Source organism: Odocoileus virginianus, chromosome 7, assembly GCF_023699985.2.
Source record: "Odocoileus virginianus isolate 20LAN1187 ecotype Illinois chromosome 7, Ovbor_1.2, whole genome shotgun sequence".
NCBI classification, from domain to species: Eukaryota; Metazoa; Chordata; class Mammalia; order Artiodactyla; family Cervidae; genus Odocoileus; species Odocoileus virginianus.
In genome coordinates this window covers 13,176,298-13,194,728 of record NC_069680.1, presented here as the reverse complement: position 1 = coordinate 13,194,728, position 18,431 = coordinate 13,176,298, and the positions used below count along the sequence as shown (strand labels likewise).

The following is an 18,431-nucleotide window of genomic DNA, read 5'->3' as shown; positions in this document are numbered from 1 at the left end:
CGCACCGCGCTCCCCGCGCGGAAGAGGAGTGCGCGGGTTCAGGCAGTGGAAGAGGCGGCGGCGTCCAGCCGTTACCTCGGTCCCGGCGCTCCAAAAACTCGGCAGCCTCCAGCAGGCGCTGCACGTTGATCATCCGCACCTGCTCCATGGGCACCGCGGGCGGCAACCCGGGCCTCTCCGCACTCCCTTCCCCAGCCAACAGGAGGCGCCGCAAGCGGCTACAATCCGGCGCCGCCCCGGGACATGTGCGGCGGGCTGGCGGGCCAGCCCCGCCGCGGCTCGGCGCGCTCTCCGCCGCCCCCGCCGCCCGGGCCACCCCGCCGCCCTGCCGCCCCCGCGACTCCGCTGGCAACCCGCGCGGGGTTTGTTTACCTCTCCGCGCGAGCACGGGGGAGGGGCGGGAGCAGTACCGCGACCCGCCCCCTCCCGCCCCTTCCTCTGCCTCCTGGGAAATGTAGTCCCGCCCTGCCCACTGCACGCCGGGACTCGTAGTACGCACGACGCTTTAGTGCGCCTGCGCCTTGCCAAATTCCGCAATGGCCGCCGGGAAACGTAGTCCGTTTGATTTCTGCCTCCCGGGTGGAAAGACTAAGAAGAGGTTTTCTGGGCTTTGCTTCTTGGAGGGCAGGATTTGAACGACTGTGGGTCTACACCCGGGGAGCCCTTCTCTCAATGACTCCTGGAAGGTGCCCAGGAGCTGGAGCATGTAGTTCCACAGTGCCCCGCTCCAGTTCTCCATCTACTACTACTTTCTCCTGAACTTCCGCGCCTTGGTTTCCCTATCTGCAGAATAGATACTTCAAAAGCCAAAAATCCCAGCTGAGGAACAAGAGGTGATCCCGTCAGAGCCAGAGAGAGCTCCCATAAGGCCCTTCTTCATTTCATAGTTCACAAAGAGGTGGTGTTTTGTTTTTTAATCTTATTTTTAAAACTTCCTTTCCCCTCCCTCAGCCCCTCATTCGTGATTTTAGAGACTAGCAAATCTCCCTGGTGCTGCAACTGAGAGATACAGTTCGGCCGCTAAGTGATTTGGTGCTGGAGTCACACAGGGCTCAGTTAAAATTCTGACCCTTCTACTTAAACTAACTCTGTGGACTTTTCAGACCTCATGTGCCTCACATCTATATCGGATGTAATGACTCCATTTATCCAAACACTGAGGGCCTGCCATGTACCAGGCACTGTACTAGGCATAACGTGTACAGTAACAGGTGAAACAGACATGGGCCTTGCTCTTAAGGAGTGTATAGTCAGTAGGGCTTATTGTGACGATTAAAGGAAATACCAGAAGTTAGTACGTGGCGCTCAATAAATGGAAGCTATGATGATCGTTCCTCTCATGTTCTCCTCCAAAGAGAGGGAACTGAAAGCAGAGGCTAAAGACTGCAGGACCACATTAAAAGACTGCTAATGACTGCCAGCCCCCTATCCCCACCCCCACACACTGTCTTTCCAAGTCCTCAAAGTCTAGATCAGAGTTTATCAACGTCAGCATTAGCGGTATTTTGGGTGAATAATTCCTAGTTGGGGGAGGGGTGGGGTGGGAGGTTTGGTGGAGACCTGCTCATTGAAGGATATTCAGGGCCCTCCCTGGCCTCTACCCATTAGATGCCAGTAGCAGACCACCAACTCAGGTATGACAACCAAAAACGTCTCCAGACATTGCCAAGAGCCTCTTAGGGCACAGAGCACCTCTGATTGATCATCTCTGGTCTAGGGCAAGGAAAGGCCATAAGATCATAACTGTTGAAAACTCTAGGAGCAGGCTAGGAATTGTATAAACATCCATAACTTTCCCCACCCTGATTATTTTATCCTGCTGGTGGACATCCAGAGTAACAGGAAGCTCTTGGTGAGGGGAAAATGTCCCCTTCCCTGTGGTCATTCCAGTGGCTACTGCAGAAAATACCATCTCAGAATGAAAATGTTATTCTCAAAAATGTCATGGGCTTCATGCTGCTTTCTAATATACTCTTCCCCCTTTCTCCCCGCAAAGTGAACAAGATTTCCAGTGAGGTCAAAATTCTGCCAAACTTTTAAAATATTACACTTGGCACATTTAAGAACCGAATAGATGTTCCATCAAATACAGGGAGACCCAAAATGAGAGATGTTCACAAGCCACAGGAGAACTTTTTTAAAGACGTTGAAACAGGAACTGTGCTTTTTCAGCTGTTAGCTAGGTTGCTTCAGATCTGGGCTTTCCCACTGGGTGTTGGTAACTACCACCCTCCACATTCAACAAGGGACATGTTGGGTAGGGGGAGAAAGGAATTATTTAAAAGAAAATACTTATTCACTCAGAACATCTGTAAGTTCAGGGTAGAAATTATTAGGTGGAAAGTTTCTACCACTTGCAAAACCACTTTAAGCTTTAGATCCTAAATTGCTAAGGGCTACCCCAGGAACTTAAAAGAGGTAGTTTTATAACAAATAAAATTCTACCCCATGGGAGGTAAACTTTGTGACATTCAATCAAGGAAAAAAGTACAGACTGAAAATACACATGGGTTCAATATGGGTTTAAATCCACACATCATAAGCCCTAGCAGGTTATTATGAGAAAGTAGGATGCTTGGTGCACATGCCTGACCTTTCACAGTTGACCTCCAGATGAATTAACCAACCCTTCTTTTAAAGCTATGGCCAAGAAGGAGTGGAGGAGATGAAAAGTAGTGTGAGAATCCCCAAAAAGCCACCTGCATATGTTGAAGAAGAGATGAGATGATGGTGATGGTGGGCAGTGTTAAGCACTGATTTCTGTACAGAAATATCCAGCCTCTTCTAACAGCAGTTGAAGGTGTCACTTCCTTCTTCCTGCTCCAGCTGACTCCCAGATACTGGCCACAAGGGCCTCCTACAGCACAAAGCTTGGGGCTCTAGCCTAGAAAAGGATGTCACTCACAAACCATCCTAAGCACCAGCCCAGCCTGTGGGAACCCAGAGGCAGCCATGGCTTCTCTTTTGCAGATAAATCCGAATTGCACTACAAATGCAAATGGGGAAACTGAGGAAAAACAGGGCTTCTAAAGTCTACTGACAAAAGAACCTGGAATGTTAGTCATAGGCTCTGGTTCTTCTGTCCTCTCCCTCAAGGGAGTATCTCACTCAGGGGAGTCTCATTTGATGGTGGAAAAAGTCCTCCAGAGTCCCCCAGCCCTATAACAAACACAGCCTGGATGGGAACAGTCTGCCTTCTGGAGGAAGCAGGCAAACCTCTCCATTCTTAGGGGTCCTTACCCTGAACGGTTTATTCAAGGTAGATTTTCAAATGCCTTATTGCAGATTCATGAACAGAGGAGGAGCCTGGTCTGTGTTACATCACTTCTGCAGACAGAAAAGAGGGGAAGGGGCCCTGAGGTTAAAGGTGCAAGTCCAAAGTCACTATTAATGACACCTGGTGCTTAAGAGAACTTCCTTGAAACTGCAAAGTGTTTAACTGTGCAGGGCACTGTTTTCCGAAATTATCTTTAAGGGTTGGGGGTGGGGTGTCTTCAAATAATCAAGGTTGGGGACAGGGGGAGTCCTGAGCTCCTAAATAAGAACCGTAACAGTTATACATCTTTCCATCCCCCACCCCAGAGTGACAACCGCAGCGTCCTCCTTGCCTCTCCCCTCAGAGCCCAGAAACGTGAAAAGCAGCAGAAAACCTTTTCTTCTGCCGAGTGAGTCAGCCTTGCCTAACTTCATGCGTAAGCTCTCCTCGAGTCAGCGGCAGCTCAGAGCTGCGGGTCTGTGTGCAGCCGAGATAAATTTGGGTCTAGAAGGGATGACGTAATGCTAAACCGGAGAGGTGGCTGCCGCCTCCCAGGGCTCCAGTCGCCAGGGCTGCCGGCTGACATCCCAACCACACGGAAAAGCACCACGACCCAGGTGCCTGAACTGGGGAGAAAGGGAAAGAAAGGACATTGGGGTGGGAGGAAATGGCAGGGGGAGGCAACGGTACTCTGAGATCGCTGAATCTGGAAGTTTGTTGTTTTTTAACTTTGGTTTTCTGGTGAGATCAGGCCACTGGCAGAGGCTCAAACAGCTGCACTTGACTTCCATCCTGGCCTGTGTCTTCTCTCTTAGAAAAGGGCTTCTTACATTTTATTAAATGGCCCTTATAACAGCAGCCTATTTAGGTGATTATAATGAATGTGTTAATCTCTCGAATGTCCTTTTCCTTCTTTTTTTGCATTAACGTGGGTCCAAGAAGAGATCTGCATTGCAGGACTTAATTAATATGCACACATAAGATTCTTGCTTACCCTGGAGCACTTCACTTGAGGGTGCAACTGGTGGAAGATCTTGCTTTGGCCATCCCAAATGAATATTCCTCCAAATAACATTTCATGGTTTGTTTTCATAGACGCTGTATCATTAAGCTTATTCTGCAGTTCAGTCTCCATTTTTCAGATGAAAAAACTGAGGCTCAGAGAGGTATGGTAACATACCAAGGCCACACTGCTATCTATCAAACTGATAGAGCAAGGATTAGAACTTAGTCCTACAGAATCTCATCCAGTGCTGTCTACCCATCTCCCTAATTCTTTTTCTAGTTGATCTGTGGTTTTAAAAATAAACAGATAAATAAAGTGGAATACATTTTATGGTCTTTTAAATTTTATGGAGCCCCTAGGATTAATCCTCTCAATATCAAGATCAAGTTATATTCCAAAGGGATCCAAAGCCTGTTCTGTTTTGTTTTCTGTTTAAGGGTCTTAGGAAAAGGAAAAATCAACTCCTCTGCTGGTGATGATCACAAGCCCTGGGCTCAGCCACACTACCTCATTTTAATTAGAAGACCAACACAGGTAAATGATCTCTGTTGTATGGAAGTAGCTCCCTTCACTAGGAATGTCTCCTGAATACTTTTTTCAAATGACATTTCATCTTGTGTTGCTGTGGTCATGTTTTATTCTCCTTAATTTGTGATTACAATCCTTTATACTGATAGATTTTGTGACTTTCAGCCATCTCTGGCATATATATCCTTGTCAGCCATTGTATGTTGTTCTTTAAAACACTGCTCATTCCATGAGTGAGTATTTTATTTAGAATGTTTGCATCCACATTCAAAAGCCAGAATGCACTGTAATTTTTTGTTGCACTTATCAGGTTTTGGAGGTAGTGACCTAGTCTTTCAAAGTTAGATGCAACTTGATTTTAAAGCCTTAAAAAAAAGAAAAAAAAGATTACCAGAGGCCTTCCCCTGCTGTTGGGAGGATGGCCCACATTCTTACACAGCCCCGGGTAACCCTCCCTCCACTGGCAGAAGCCTGCCTACAGTGGCCCTGCCTCCACCCCTTGACATCACCACCCACTTCCAAGCAGCAGAAACTTGTGGCGGTCACTCTTAGGGCTCAGCCAGACCCTGGACACTGAGTCACACACCCAGCCTTGCTACCTTGTGGCTGAGTTTTCAGCCTCAGGTACACTAGTTAGAATAAAACACCAAGCCCTTGCTTGCCCAAGGACGTGTGTGATCTCACCATCTCTTCCAACTCTAGCATGCTGATTCCAGGATTCTCCAGAGATCCAAGAATAACATGCCTCCATTTGCCTATAGCTGTGGTGCCACTCATACAGTCAATTCATTTAATCCTCAACATGTTCTGAGATTCCTGTTTCGCGTTCAAGGCCCAAAAAGGTTAAGTGATTTGCCCAGAGTCATACAGGTAGCGAACGGTTTCAAACCTGGATTTCCTAACTCTTGGACCCCTTAGAGTATATCAGGGTATGTTTTGTCAGACAAGGTCAAACAAAGCTGGTTATGGCAGTGGCCTCAATCAGGATAATACAATCCACCTGGAGGCTTTGGAAATGTGTAGGAGTGTCTTTCTTGAGTGTCACCATGACTTGGGAGTTCTACTGACATTTAATGAGTAGGAACCAGGGATGTTAAATCCTGCAGTATTCCAGATTAATCTGCTCAAGAGGAACTGTCTCATCAATAGTCCCCTTGTTGATAAGCACTAGGTCAGAGGGTTGAAGGCAGAGAACTCATCATTTGTTCAACAAATATTCCTTAAGCCTCTGTTACTTGCTGCACACTAACCTAGATGCCAAAGAGAACAAAGAACAAAGCTACTTGTGGTCTCTGTCCTCAAAGTGCTTGCATTCTAGCCTGACAGACTGATTATAAGCAAGTAAAAGCATTGTAAATTGTGATAAGTAGGAATAAGGGATAAATAATAAATGAGGGTGAAGATAGCTTTAGGTGGGTGGAGGGATCAGGGCAATCACAAGGGTGTTTGGCCAGCTCCTCAGACTTTCATAAGCACATAGATCACCTGGGAATCATGCTAAAATGTAGTTTTGGATTCAGCAGTTCTGGGGTGGGACCTGGGAGACCCATTTCTGACATGGTCCTAGGAGACACCAGGGCTTCTATCTTCAGACCACACTCATGCCAAACAGTAGGGGTGATGGCCATGCAGGGAATTGGGATTTTATTCTAAGTGAGACAGGAAGGAAACTATTCAAGGGCTTTAACCAAGTAAATGATATGAACCCAGTTCTATTTAAGATCACCCTGGTTTCCTAGATCTCGATGGAGGAGAGCAAGAGGTTGGACCAATGCCTTTCGACCAGAACCAGCTGGCCCACGTTAGCAAGGTGGCAGCCAGGGCCTAAAGCTCATCTGTGTGGCTCACACTTGCCAAGCACGGGCCAGACCAGTTGCCCTACAAGCTCAGGCGCCTTCGGGAAACCTAGCAGAGCCTGACAGGGTGTGGATTCACAACCCCACACCCGCACGTGCAGAGCCTCAGGAGCCCTGCTGGTTGGGTGAGTTCCCCAGGGGGTGCTAGGCCAGGTGGTACTGCAAGGCCAAGCAGAACAGCCTAGGCCAGTGCCTTGAAGAACAAGGGCCCTGTCTGCTTTGGTGTCAATGCCTGAAGAACCCCAGAAGGCTCTGGCTGTCCTCTCTTGCCCTAGAATGAATGGGAAGTAAAGAAAGTCACTCCTGGGAGGCTTCCCCAAGGGAACCCTCAGCCTGGTCTTCAAACATTCCACATTCCATGTCTTGCCTCTTGCTCTCTGCCACTTCTCTAAGAGCCCTGAAGTCTCCTAGCAAGAAAACCTGATTTTGAGTCTCAGCCCCACTCTTTGTGAGCAGGTGGGCTTGGGAAAGTTAGCTTGCCTTGCTAAGGCTAAGGCTTTCCTCATCTGTAAAATGAGGATAATGATAGCACCCTTCTATTGGATGAATGTCAGGATTTAATATAAAGCACTTAGCATTGTGCTAGTGCATAGTAACTGCTCATTGAAAAGGCACCATTATCACTGTTCCTTTGGAAAACAGAGACAACAATACACTTGTCAGCAGCTACCCGCCCCCACCCCGGGGACAGGCTATCAGACTCCCAGGAAACAGGCACGTATTATTTGTTGATTCCTATTTGTCTGTCACTTGCACTGGAATATAGAACTCGACCTGGAGATCATACACATTGCACTTTGGAAGTACCAGGCATGGTGCTCGGCTCCTCACAGGTGTTAGAAATGACGTGTTGTACTGAGCTAAACTTTACAGCTGGTGGGAAAAAGGAAATAAAGTTGTATGCAACGCACTCAGAATCTTGGGAGTCAAGAAATATAGTAGAGATGGTCAGGTATGGTTGACGTAAGAAGGAGATCACACAGGACTGTACGGTAGTTCTGGGCCCCTATAGAAATAAAAACAAAGGCTCACGCTTGCCACTCTTGACCAGAAACACAGCAGCCCTGGACATGCCCTCCATTTTAATACAGTGGTATTAAAACAGTCCCAAGTCATCTTTATTCAAGTATACTTGCTAATGGCAATAAAAATACAGAGTAAAATATCTCAAATAACAGGTAATCCAAATCCCCTTTTATTAGCTTTAAACGTCCCAATCTTTCTCTCCCTCTGTGACACTGTGTTTATCTTTCTAATTTTGCTATGTATGTTTAAATTTCCTCAGCAGACACTGTAGTTGGATATTAGAGAGATGAGGCCAAAGGCATGTTCGATGGGACAGCAGGCATGGTAGAAACATTGGTATGGACAATCCTCCAAGTGCAGAGTGCCCCAATCTGTAAGGAACTAAGAATGGAATGTGTTTATTTACAAGGTTGCTTACACAGTACTTGATTTCCTAGGCTCGGGCAGCTTAAAAAGGGGGGTAGGGGAGAGTCAGATCTATAAAAATTATAAGGATAAACACAAAACACAAAGGATTTTAAACATCAGGCTGGGGGGTGGCAGGGTACATGGAGGGAGGAGAGGGACTACTTTCTCTTTTTTTATTTTGAAGCCCAGTATAAATTTTTGTTCTCTCTGTAATGATGGCTAGAAGCAAAGACACCAAGCCCACGTCAGATGCAATCCACATTGTTGAGGTTTACTTTAAGACACGTGAATTTCTAAAATCTGGCACTGGAATAGAGTTTAAGCCCACGATGGCAGGGACTGTATCTCCGGGCCCTAGCACAAAGCTGACATAAAGCAGTGTGTACGCCTTAAATACCAGCTTGATGAATGGTTGGATGAACAGACTCACAGAACAAATTTAGGGAGAATTCCTGGCATGCAACATAATTCCACATTTTATAAAATTATTTGCCATGGGGGCCTTTTAAAGAGAGGTTCACTAACCTAAATTTTAAAAAAAGAGAGAGAGAGAAAGATCCTATTTACATATATTTCCTGGAGATGTATTGCTCAAAATGAGGGTCACCTGAACTTTCAAAATATTTCACAAGCGAGGGGCCCAGTAGAACATTCTGCCAAGATGAGGAAGCAAAGGAGGAACCTCCAGCTCAGATGGGTGGTGGCAAATGCCCATTCGTTTTGGCCAGAGAGATCAAGTCAGCTGCTGACAGCTTTAACACCTCCAGCCAGGCCACTCAGGGACAACAGTATCAGAGAAAATGACTTCCCTTTAGTTTGGCAGAAGAGTCAGAGAGCAGGTGTCCCTCTCGTTGGAATCAAAGCTTCTTCTCGCCAGTGGAGCCAGAGCTCCACCCTCCACCCCCAGAGGGAGGCCCCTCTGGGAAGACCTGAATGCCGCCTCCTCAGTTAAGGCTGGAGAGCCGTCCTATCACTGTCATCACCTTTGGGTTCCACCCACGCTCCCTACTATAGACTTACAAGAAAATATTTTTTCTAAATGGTGAATTCAAATTATCTTCATTTTGAAAGACTATTGAGAATGTTGCAATGACCTCTGCAATAACCAGACACACCCTGCGATCAGTAAACCAGGGTTGAGAGTTGCTGACTTTATAAGCACCTGACCTGTAAAATTGGGGCTCTGCCTGGGACCCATTCTCACATCAGGCAGGAGGGAACACAGCCCAGACAGACTTGGTTCTGCCTCTGCTGTGTCTTCTTGGGCAGGCCATTGTCCTTTTCTGGGCCTCAGCCTCCCCATCTGTATAGTGAGGATGATGGAAGCTCTATGACCTCTGGGGCTTTTCCTGGTGCTTATGTTCTCTTACCACCTGCCTCCTTCAAAAACATAACCGAAAGGGGATGGAAGGAAGAATGGGAAAGGGAAGAAAACTACTGGTTCAGAAGGCCAGGCTACCGTAAACCTCCCCTCATTTCTGCCTGCTGAAAATGGCTTTCTTCATTCTGCAGGAAGATTCCCATTTTTTGCTGGGTTATTGCCTTTTACACTTCTTTTTCTTTCTGTCTCTCTTTTTTAACTCCAAAGCCACAAAACCACAATGCACCTCCCCAAAACGGGTCATCTGGAAGCCAGAGCTGTCAGGGTTTAGGTGTGTCATGCCTGGCATGCTGGTGGTATCTGAGTGAGGACCAGGCCAGGGCAACCTGTGCTTCTCCTCCAGAAACCCAGTTTAAATCAATATTTATCCAACTGTATTTATAGAAAGTGGTGGTGGTAGGGAAGAGTGGGTGGGGTGGGGAGGCAGGGGGACCTAAAACAGAACAAGCCACAATGACTGATGCAAATCTTTGTGGCCAATTCGTTTCTGCAGGGCCAGGCTTTTTTTTTTTTTTATAAGGCAAAAGACTCAGCTTTTGATGAACCTGCTGTTGGCCCCAATACCATAGCAACAGCCCCAAGTCCTCTAATATGTCCAGAGGACAGACTTGGGAACGGCAGCACGAAGCGGGTGGTGTTTCCTAGGAGCCTAAACTTGAGTTAGGGCCAGGAGAGTTGAACAACTCTGAAAAACAAAGACAAAAAAGAAAAAAAAAACCTCGCTGGTTGGCTCTTCTGTCTCCAGCTTCGTTTCTAAACCTTTTCTAAGCAGGGTGTGTTTAGCAAGACCTTGGACAATCAACAAGGTGTTACAAGCACCCATTCTGCTTCAGGTTGTTGGGCGACCTTGAGCAAGTCATTTCACCTCTCTGGACTTCATTCCTTGACTGGAAAATGCATACACGCATATATGGTTATATAAAACTGCAGGCTCAGTCCAATCAGAGGTCTAGGTTCAAAACTCAGCTCCACCATTACTATGTGACCTTTGGGCAAGTTACTCAGTTACCCCCTCTGTAAAATGGGAGCAATGCAATTCATGGGGTCGCAAAAAGAGTCAGACACGACTGAGCGACTGAACTGAACTGAAAGTACACACGCCATGGGGTTGTTGTGAAGTGTGGGAGGAGATAACACATCTTTAGCCCCATACTTTACCAAGTGTAGTCAGTGCTCAGTAAAGGTTGCCAGTGTTGGTATTACACAGTGCAATTAGTTGCTGCTGCAGCAATGCTGGCACCCTCTGCACTTCCTTCAGTTCTACCTCTAGATTTTGCTGGCCATTCTCAGATGGCAATCTCCATTTCTAAGTGTGCCAAATAGGAGAGTGTTTTGGTCAAAGAGAGCAGGTAGGTGAGCAGCTCTTGTTCTGTCTTAGATCTGATGGAGCTTCTTTTTCCCCACCAAACAATGAATGACTCAATTCAGCTTCTCTAAGTTCGTAAGGTCCAGATGCTTTTCCTGGGTCCCCTCCACAGCGTACCCAGTCCCTAGGCGCTCTGGGACTCTGAAAGCCACAACAGTATCCCCAAAAGTCCACTTCTGGCATTTAGCAATGGGCAGAGATCAAAAAGAGTTGAATCTGAGGAGCATAATTTAGGATATAGAGGAAATAGAAGCCTGAGTTAAGAATGCTCTTTATACAACTTCACCAAAAACAAATACCTCACTCCATTCCCATCATAAATCAACTCACAGAGTTTTCAGGGGGAAAAAAAGCAATTGCACATCGTAAATGCTCGATACATAATTTGTGGAATGAATGAATGACTGAATCGTAAGATGCCTGCCATGCAGAAATATGATCTGCATAAACACTAGTTGCTGTCAAATTTTAGCATAAGTCGCTCTGTAAACCAATAACTGATCCATCTGCAGGGTCACAGGTGATGCAGTTTCAGCTCTCCGGGCCTGACCTGCCATCTCTGTATAGGCCCTAATCTTTAAAGCCCCAGAGCAGTCTGCATTGATTATGGGAGACATCTTCCCTCCTTGAAAGAGATCAGTTATTTCCAACTCCAAGTCTTCAGAAAGTCTATCATGTGTCCTTTCTGCCTTCAAACCTGATCACTGTGCCATAGCCAGTAAATGACAAATCCAAGCAATCAAGGGATGTATATTAATTGTCTCGTGTATGTCCAGTGTTATCCAATGGTGACATATACTGAAATATTGTTGAGTGATCTTTTCCCTTAAGATGCTAATCTTCTCCCTGTGAGGATAAAGCTAATGTACAGCATGGAAGTAGAGCACTGCTGATTATCAAAGCTCAGAGAAGTGACTATTTATTGAGCACCTACTATATTCCAGGTACTTTAAATGAAGTGCCTCAGTTGTTCAGCAATAGCAGGAGGCTGATGCTATGGCTATCCTCATTTGACAAAAAAAGAAATGAAACCTCAGAGAGGTTAGGCAACTTGTGCCCAAGGCCACAGAGCCAGTAAGCAGTAAAGGGGTAACTTGGGCCCTGCTCTGGGTGACTGTAAAGCTTTCATTCTCTCATTCATTCCCTCACCTGAGAAATATCCAGGGGAGGCTTCCTGAAGGAGGTAGGATCTGACCTAGGCTTTGAAGCTAGGTTAGACACAGATAATCCCAAGGGAGTAAGAGAATGAGGGCATGCTAGACCGAGGGAAGAGTCTGAGTCAAGCACAGAGGGATGACTATAAAGGCTGCTTGCTGGTAGACCTGCTGGACGGGAGTAGAGGAGATTAAGTTGGGAAGGCAGGGTGGGGCCAAATGACACCATACAACCACAGCTTACTCTGTCAGCAGGCAGAGGCTGCTCTTTGGCCTGTCAATGGCCCTAGGAAAGCACCTCACCTTCCAACCCAGGTAATGCACTCCAGAGAGCCACCCAAGGCTTCTACTCCCATTTAATCATTCTCTTCTATCTCAAGCATTGCCCCCAAGCCACCTTCCCTAGACACTGGGAAGCCCTCTTGTGTCCTGTAGATTCCACTTGCCTGCTCAACAACTTTTATGCACAGAACACCCCTTTGTGAATTAATTTCTTTTTCTCTTTCGTTTTAACCTTTTCCAAAACAGGAAGTAAATTTTTTTCCCCAACTGATCAGTCAGTCCTAAATTGCGACCCCTTCACTGGACCCTGAATGGATAGGTGATATATCAGAGGTTATTTATATATAATTTCTGAATTTGTGATAACAGGGTCACAGTATCCATAATTAATATTTATGGAGGCCTCTAATTTGAGATTCTTAGGGATTCACATCAGTTGGAACTTTGCAAGAATGTACTTGCATCTTCTAGGGAATCATTGCCTTGCACAGAGCAGTCAATGCTGAGTGACTCAATTTGAACACCCCAAGGAAACTCATCATAAATACTGAGAATAACTCAGCACTGTGGACACACTTGGTGAGCTCTCCTAGAACGGAAACCTCAACGAAGCATGAAAAGCCGTTCTGGTAACAATGGAAAATAAAGCAAGCTCCTGCCAAGTAAGGACTTTGCATACAGTAAAAGCGGAACGTGAGAACTCGATGCATTTCGAGAATGTCTCACAGAACCGGAAATGGAGAATTGAGGCTCAATACCCTTCTCGGGGTGAAGAGCGTCCCTTTAAGAAGGGATTGTACCAGCTGGCCACACTATAGCTCCGAGAGATTTTCTGGCTTGCCTCCAGGCTCCACCCCCCAGTCTCTGGCCTCAGCAACGCGTGACGTCAGAGGAAGCTGAGGCTGCCGATTGGCTGAGCGACGCTGCTAGGTCAAGTCCAGTCAGAGGAAAGAAGTTTGTCTCCATGTGGAAACCATGTGTCTCTCGCAGGGAGGGGGAAGCGGTGGAGGCGGAGAAACTGAGATCAAGTGATTACAGGAGAACTGGCTGAAATGAAAGCGAGGAGGTTGTGCACCTGAGCCGGCCAGTATTGTCGTTTGCAGTAGTGACCTAAAACCAGAAACAAACCTTACCCAACAAACAAAACTTGAGTCCCCGCCCCCCCATCATAAAAATAAACAGCTAGGGTCCTTGTTTCCTTCCAAAAACCAGGGAGGGACCTGAGAAATGCTGGAATCCTGTCGGAACGCCTAGATTCCCCTCCCTCCCCTAACGACTGAATGATGTAAGCGTTTCGGAAAGCGGGGCTCTGAAGCAAAACAAGCCCCGCGCGCGCGAAGGGACCCTCAGTGCCCGAGCCCGGCGCACGCACGACCCGCCCCCACACTCGCGTTATTGCTGTGCACACGCGGACCGCCGTGACGCGCGGGCATTGTGTGCATCGAGCAGAAAACAACGGCGAGCGCCGCCAGGGCGATGAAGCACCCCCGATTAAATGAGGCAGATGTAGAGCCCGTTGTTTTTTGTACCGGGAGACCTAGACCCGGGCCGGAGCGGGGGCGAGAGTGGGGAAAATAAAGTGGCCCCCGTGGGCCGCTCCAATTTGCAGAGGAGATAATAGAAGGCCCTGTGGACGGTCACCCCATAGTTTGTTGCAGGTCCCCCTCGCCTGCATGAGCTCGTGGGGAGGGGGCGAGGGCCTAGAACAGGGTCCCAGCTCTCGGGGAAATCTGGGGGCCGCTGGCATCACGTCATGCTGAGCCAAACAGCGGCTGCGAAAAGAGGCAAGAGAGCTAAAAATACTCCAGCGGGGAGCCGGCTGGAGGAGGAGGGCAGCCGGGCCGAGGGGCTGATTACGCACACGAAGTTGAGGGCGCCCAGGTTCCCGAGCCCCTCTCGGGGGGTAGCAGCGCGGACGCCTAGGGAAGGGGACCGGGAGGAAGCCCCTTGGCTTCCACGGTCCCCGGAGCCCGGCTCCACTAACTCTGGCCCGCCCCGTGCGGGGCAGTCCGGCCCGGCGCGCCCGGCCCTCTGCTTACGTGACTGGTGGCCACGCCGGAGCCCCGGCACCGGGTAAACAAGGAGGTGGCGGCGGCCGAGGCGGTCGGGGAGCGAGGGTGGGGGCTGCGAGGTGGGGAACAGAGGTCTCCGATTGTCTGCGAGTGCGAGGGGCGGGGGGGCGCGGGACGCCGAGGAAGCTCCAGCAGCCTCTCTTGTACACTCCTCTGTGGAGGGGACGGGGCGGGGGCAAACCAGGTTTGCCACTCACTGCCAAGGTGCCCTCTTTGGGTGCACCCCCCGCCAAAGTCGGCGCCACGGGATAGACGGGGGAATGGGGGACCTGGGTGGGGAGGGGGTGTAGAGTAAGAAATCACGCCCCTCCCCCCTCCAACAAAAGCAAACACCCCAAACAAAACCACGTCTTCACCCACCTCCCCGCCAGCTCTGACCCTACAGGCGAAGGCATACTGCCCCCCATCCCACACCCCAAATAATAGCAAACTGATTCGGCTGCAACGGCCGGCGATGCGCCTTTCTCGTAACCCAGGCATCCCGAGAAAACAGGGAGAGAAGAAAAGAAAAGAACGCACCACCGACCTCCCAACACAAATCCTTGTTTTTGCCGTAAGCTACTGCACGATTTCGCTGCCATCACGCGGTTATTTTAACCCCGAAGGCCTGGGGTGTCGGTCAGCTAGGGTGTTTTTGTGTTTGAGGGTTGTTGTTGTTGTGTTTGGGGGGGGGTAGGTTGCAAGACCTGACACGTTGCAATCGGACCATTTTTCTCCCTTTCTCTCCCCCCCCCCCCCCATCTCATTGATCTTCCTACTTGTTCGGACAGATTAAACAGCTAGCTTTTCTCTAGTCGGTCGGTCTGTCCGCCTCGGCCCCTTCCCCCTTCTCGCAGCTATTATTTGTGAGGACAGTGCTGGAGTCGCCGCACTCGCGTGTCCCCGTTAGGGCACTGAGGCGACGGCCTGGGGATGATTGGGGGACCCAGGCAAAAATGAAACAAACAAATACAAAAAAGGAGGCCAGGCCGGGGTGGGGCTCCCAGCACCGCCGCCCCCCCCCCCTCCGCCCCGCAATCATCTCTCTCCACCTGAATCTGCGGTGGGGGTTGGGGGAGCAGTAGAAATCCACCAGGAAGGCATCTGCCTTCCTCGCCCAGCGCGTTCACTCGGGAGCCGTATCCCAGAAAATAAAGAAACAGCACATAACAGCCCACACCTTCTTCCACAACTATTGTTTCCTGCGAGATCCCAAAGTTTCCTTCTCACTGCGTCCCCCTCGCCAAGTTTCCCCGGCGCAGCACCTTGGGTCCCGGGCGAGCTGCTGGCGAGCTGTTGGTTTTGCCGGCCTGTTTCTTTGGGGGCGGGGGGGCGGTGCGAGGGCAGGGGCACCTAGGGCAGCAGAGGCGCAGGGGGGACTGTCTCCGTGGACGCGATGGCCTGAGCCCAGCCTTGCAGCGAGAGGAGAGGAAAAAGCAAAGTAGACAGGAGGAAGAAGCAGAGCCGAGCCAGCCGGAGCCCACGCCGTAGAGGGCTGTTTGCTTGTTGTTATCGTTGTCGTGTGTGTCTATGTGTTTTCTTTCTGGAACCTCCGAGCTCTGCCTACAGTTTCCAACTTTCGTCTTGTAATCCCCACCCCACCCAGGAACGAGCGACAGAAAAACAACACTTGTCTGCCCGAGAAGGCTCCGGAAAAAAAAGGAAAAAAAAAAAAAGTAAGAAAGGCGACCTCGAAGAGACGAGCTCTCGGCTCAGTTGTCAGCAAACAACACCACTCCCCCGCTCCTCGGCCCAGCGGTTCTCCCAGCCTCGCGGAGACGGACAGACGGACGCACCGCCAGCCCCCACCCCCACCCCCCACCCCCCCCCCCCCCCCGCCGCCTACCCCCCGCTCGTCTTTGTTACATCTTTAGCAGCTTTGTGCGTTCGTGTCCTTTCTCCGGTGTCATCGGCTTTACTGCCAAGGGCTGGATGTGAGTGTGTTGGGGAGAGGGGGCTAAGCAGGCGACAGGGGTCGCCCAAGTGGGCAAGCAAGAAAGAGCCAGGCGCCGAAGAGGAGCCAGGGCCCCCAAACTTACTTTTGTTTTCTTTCTCGATCTGCTCCAGGTAGCTGGCGGCCTCGAGCAGAATCTGCACGTTCTGCAGGAAAGTGTTGATGTGCTTCTCCATCGAGTTCTCGCTGGTGTTGAAAATGTCCGAGAAGGGGCACCTGAGCTTGGCCCCCGCGGGCTCCTCCGGCTGGGCCGGGGGCTGGGGCGCGGTCACGGCCGGGGGCGCGGCGGGGGCCAGCCCCGCGCCCTCGCAGCGCGCCTCCTTGCGCGGCCGCCCGCGTTTGCCCATGGAGGGACCGCGGGGTCCGCCGAGCTCGTCCTCTTTCGGGGCTGCGCGGCCCGGCCAAGCTCCGGGCCCCTGGGGAGAGCCGGCTGGCTGGAGCGAAGAAGGCGCCGAGGCGAGAAGGCGACCTGACTTCCCGAGCCTCGCTGCGTGCTGTTGTGTGTCTGCGTGTGTGTGAGTGTGTGTCGGTCTCGCTGTGGGTCTGTGTGTATGGGAGATTGAATGAACCTACAGGACAGACGGAGGCGCTCTGGCGCCTGGGTCCTAGTGCGAGCCTGTCGCCATCGGACTGGTCAAAATAAAAGGCGGAGACTAGCGAGGCAGGGACCGCCCCTGCCAGCCCCGGCAAGCTACCCCGCCTCTCCCCAATCTTATCCCATTGTAGAGCGTAGTATTTAAACCCAAATGGAAAAAATACTCGAAGGCTCTGAGCGTACCCACAGAAAAACAAACTATTAAACTGTTGTTCTTTTACTTCACGTGAAAATAATACCAATGCCTGGCACCACATACTAGATTCCAACGGTAGCTGCTATGACTTAAAAAATAAAAGTCCAATCCAAAAAAATCATACACGTTACCTCAGGTTCTCTCCCCGCAATGAACACACTCCTACACACACACACACACACACACACACACACACACACACAAACGCACACGCACACACAGAGAGGCACAGGCATCTGCCTTCACAGAGCCAAATGAAATCCCCAGGCCACCAAATCCCAGTTACAAATTTACTCACTCGTTCTTTCTCCCTTCAAATGCAGAGTTATTTTCCAGGAAGGGGGAGGAGATGGAAGCGTCTCTCCCCGCACTCCTCTTCCCAGCCTTACCCCAGCTGTGCAAAGCTCACAGTAGGGAGCTTCCACACCTGGCTCTCTTTTATTTTATTTGGCAGAAAGGCGCAGGTGGCAGCCCAGGAACTTCCCACCCCGACCCTGGCTGAATTCCACCTTTTGGTTCTGAAGACCCCTACCCTAGGTGACACTGCCCCACTGCCAGTGCAGACCCACTCCGGGTCTGCAGGAACCATGGATGCTCTCCAGGCCTGGGAAGCGCAGTGGCAGTCAGGGCTCTTGGGAAGTGCCATAGACAGGCATTCAAGCCCAGCTCCGCTGCACACAGGCTGGACTGCGTGTGTGCCTGGGCAAGTCCTCTAAGCTCTCTCAGCCTGTTTCCCCATCCATGAAACCTCTGATAAGATTCATGAGTTGATTAAAGTATATCTGCACTCAGCATGCTGCCTGGCTCGTAGTGTGATCCTTTTCTTCCAATATAGACCCAGATAAGAACCTCAGTCCCCTACTTGGCAGCTAAAAGGAGAAATAAGTTATAGGAAACAAGACTCTTCTGCACTTTGTTGAAAAACATCTGTGCAATAAGCTTATCTAAATATTGTGGCCTTGCAAGGTCTCCTGGAGTCTTCCTCTAGGGAAACCATTTATATAGAAGACACAGTGAATGCTGCCCCCTGGAGTTGTGCAACGCACCCACCCTGCTTAGAGACAGCTTCACATACACTTCTCAGGAAGACTTTTCCTGGAAATGGAAACTTTTGGAAAAAAGGATAAGAAAGTGTGTTTCTTTGTAAAAAAAAACAAAAAACAAAACACTATGTATGTATGTAAAATAAATACATGCACCCTCACTGAAGTCTTGTGTATTTTTAGACTGCAATAACCTGCTGCTGAATCAGTATTTGGCATTTTAAAGCAGATATAGTCACATTTTGGACCATAATATAATCATACTACACATATTTCCTGCTCATTTTCCATCTTGATTGATCTCTGCATCCTTTAGCTAGGGTAGAGAA

At 49.5% G+C, this 18,431-nt stretch overlaps 2 protein-coding genes across 7 annotated transcripts in view; one reads left to right on the top strand and one right to left on the bottom strand.

Moving 5' to 3' along the window:
- The window catches only part of MXI1 (MAX interactor 1, dimerization protein), an 88,203-nt gene extending 71,588 nt beyond the window's left edge, over positions 1 to 16,615 (bottom strand). The window contains exon 1 of one of the 2 annotated variants that reach the window (XM_070470153.1): positions 16,354 to 16,615. In XM_070470153.1, the coding sequence (XP_070326254.1) occupies positions 16,354 to 16,615 (262 nt within the window). Of the gene's footprint in view, positions 1 to 75; positions 364 to 16,353 lie in introns of those variants that run through there. The other variant, XM_020905442.2, reaches the window with a different exon arrangement.
- Positions 506 to 18,225, top strand: LOC110145236 (uncharacterized). 5 transcript variants are annotated; one of them, XR_011488628.1, is made up of 4 exons: positions 506 to 898; positions 3,583 to 3,665; positions 4,700 to 4,796; positions 16,382 to 18,225. XR_011488628.1 is itself a non-coding variant. In XM_070470155.1 (3 exons), exons 1-3 carry the CDS (start codon positions 14,790 to 14,792, stop codon positions 16,429 to 16,431), a joined length of 477 nt encoding a protein of 158 aa, XP_070326256.1. In that variant the 5' UTR covers positions 14,360 to 14,789; the 3' UTR covers positions 16,432 to 18,225. The 5 variants fall into 5 exon arrangements, 1 of the variants encoding a protein (XP_070326256.1); XR_011488629.1 differs by lacking the exon at positions 506 to 898 and adding an exon at positions 918 to 1,634; XR_011488627.1 differs by lacking the exons at positions 506 to 898; positions 3,583 to 3,665; positions 4,700 to 4,796 and adding exons at positions 11,992 to 14,336; positions 14,812 to 14,888; positions 15,921 to 16,248.
- Positions 18,226 to 18,431: the final 206 nt, after the last annotated feature.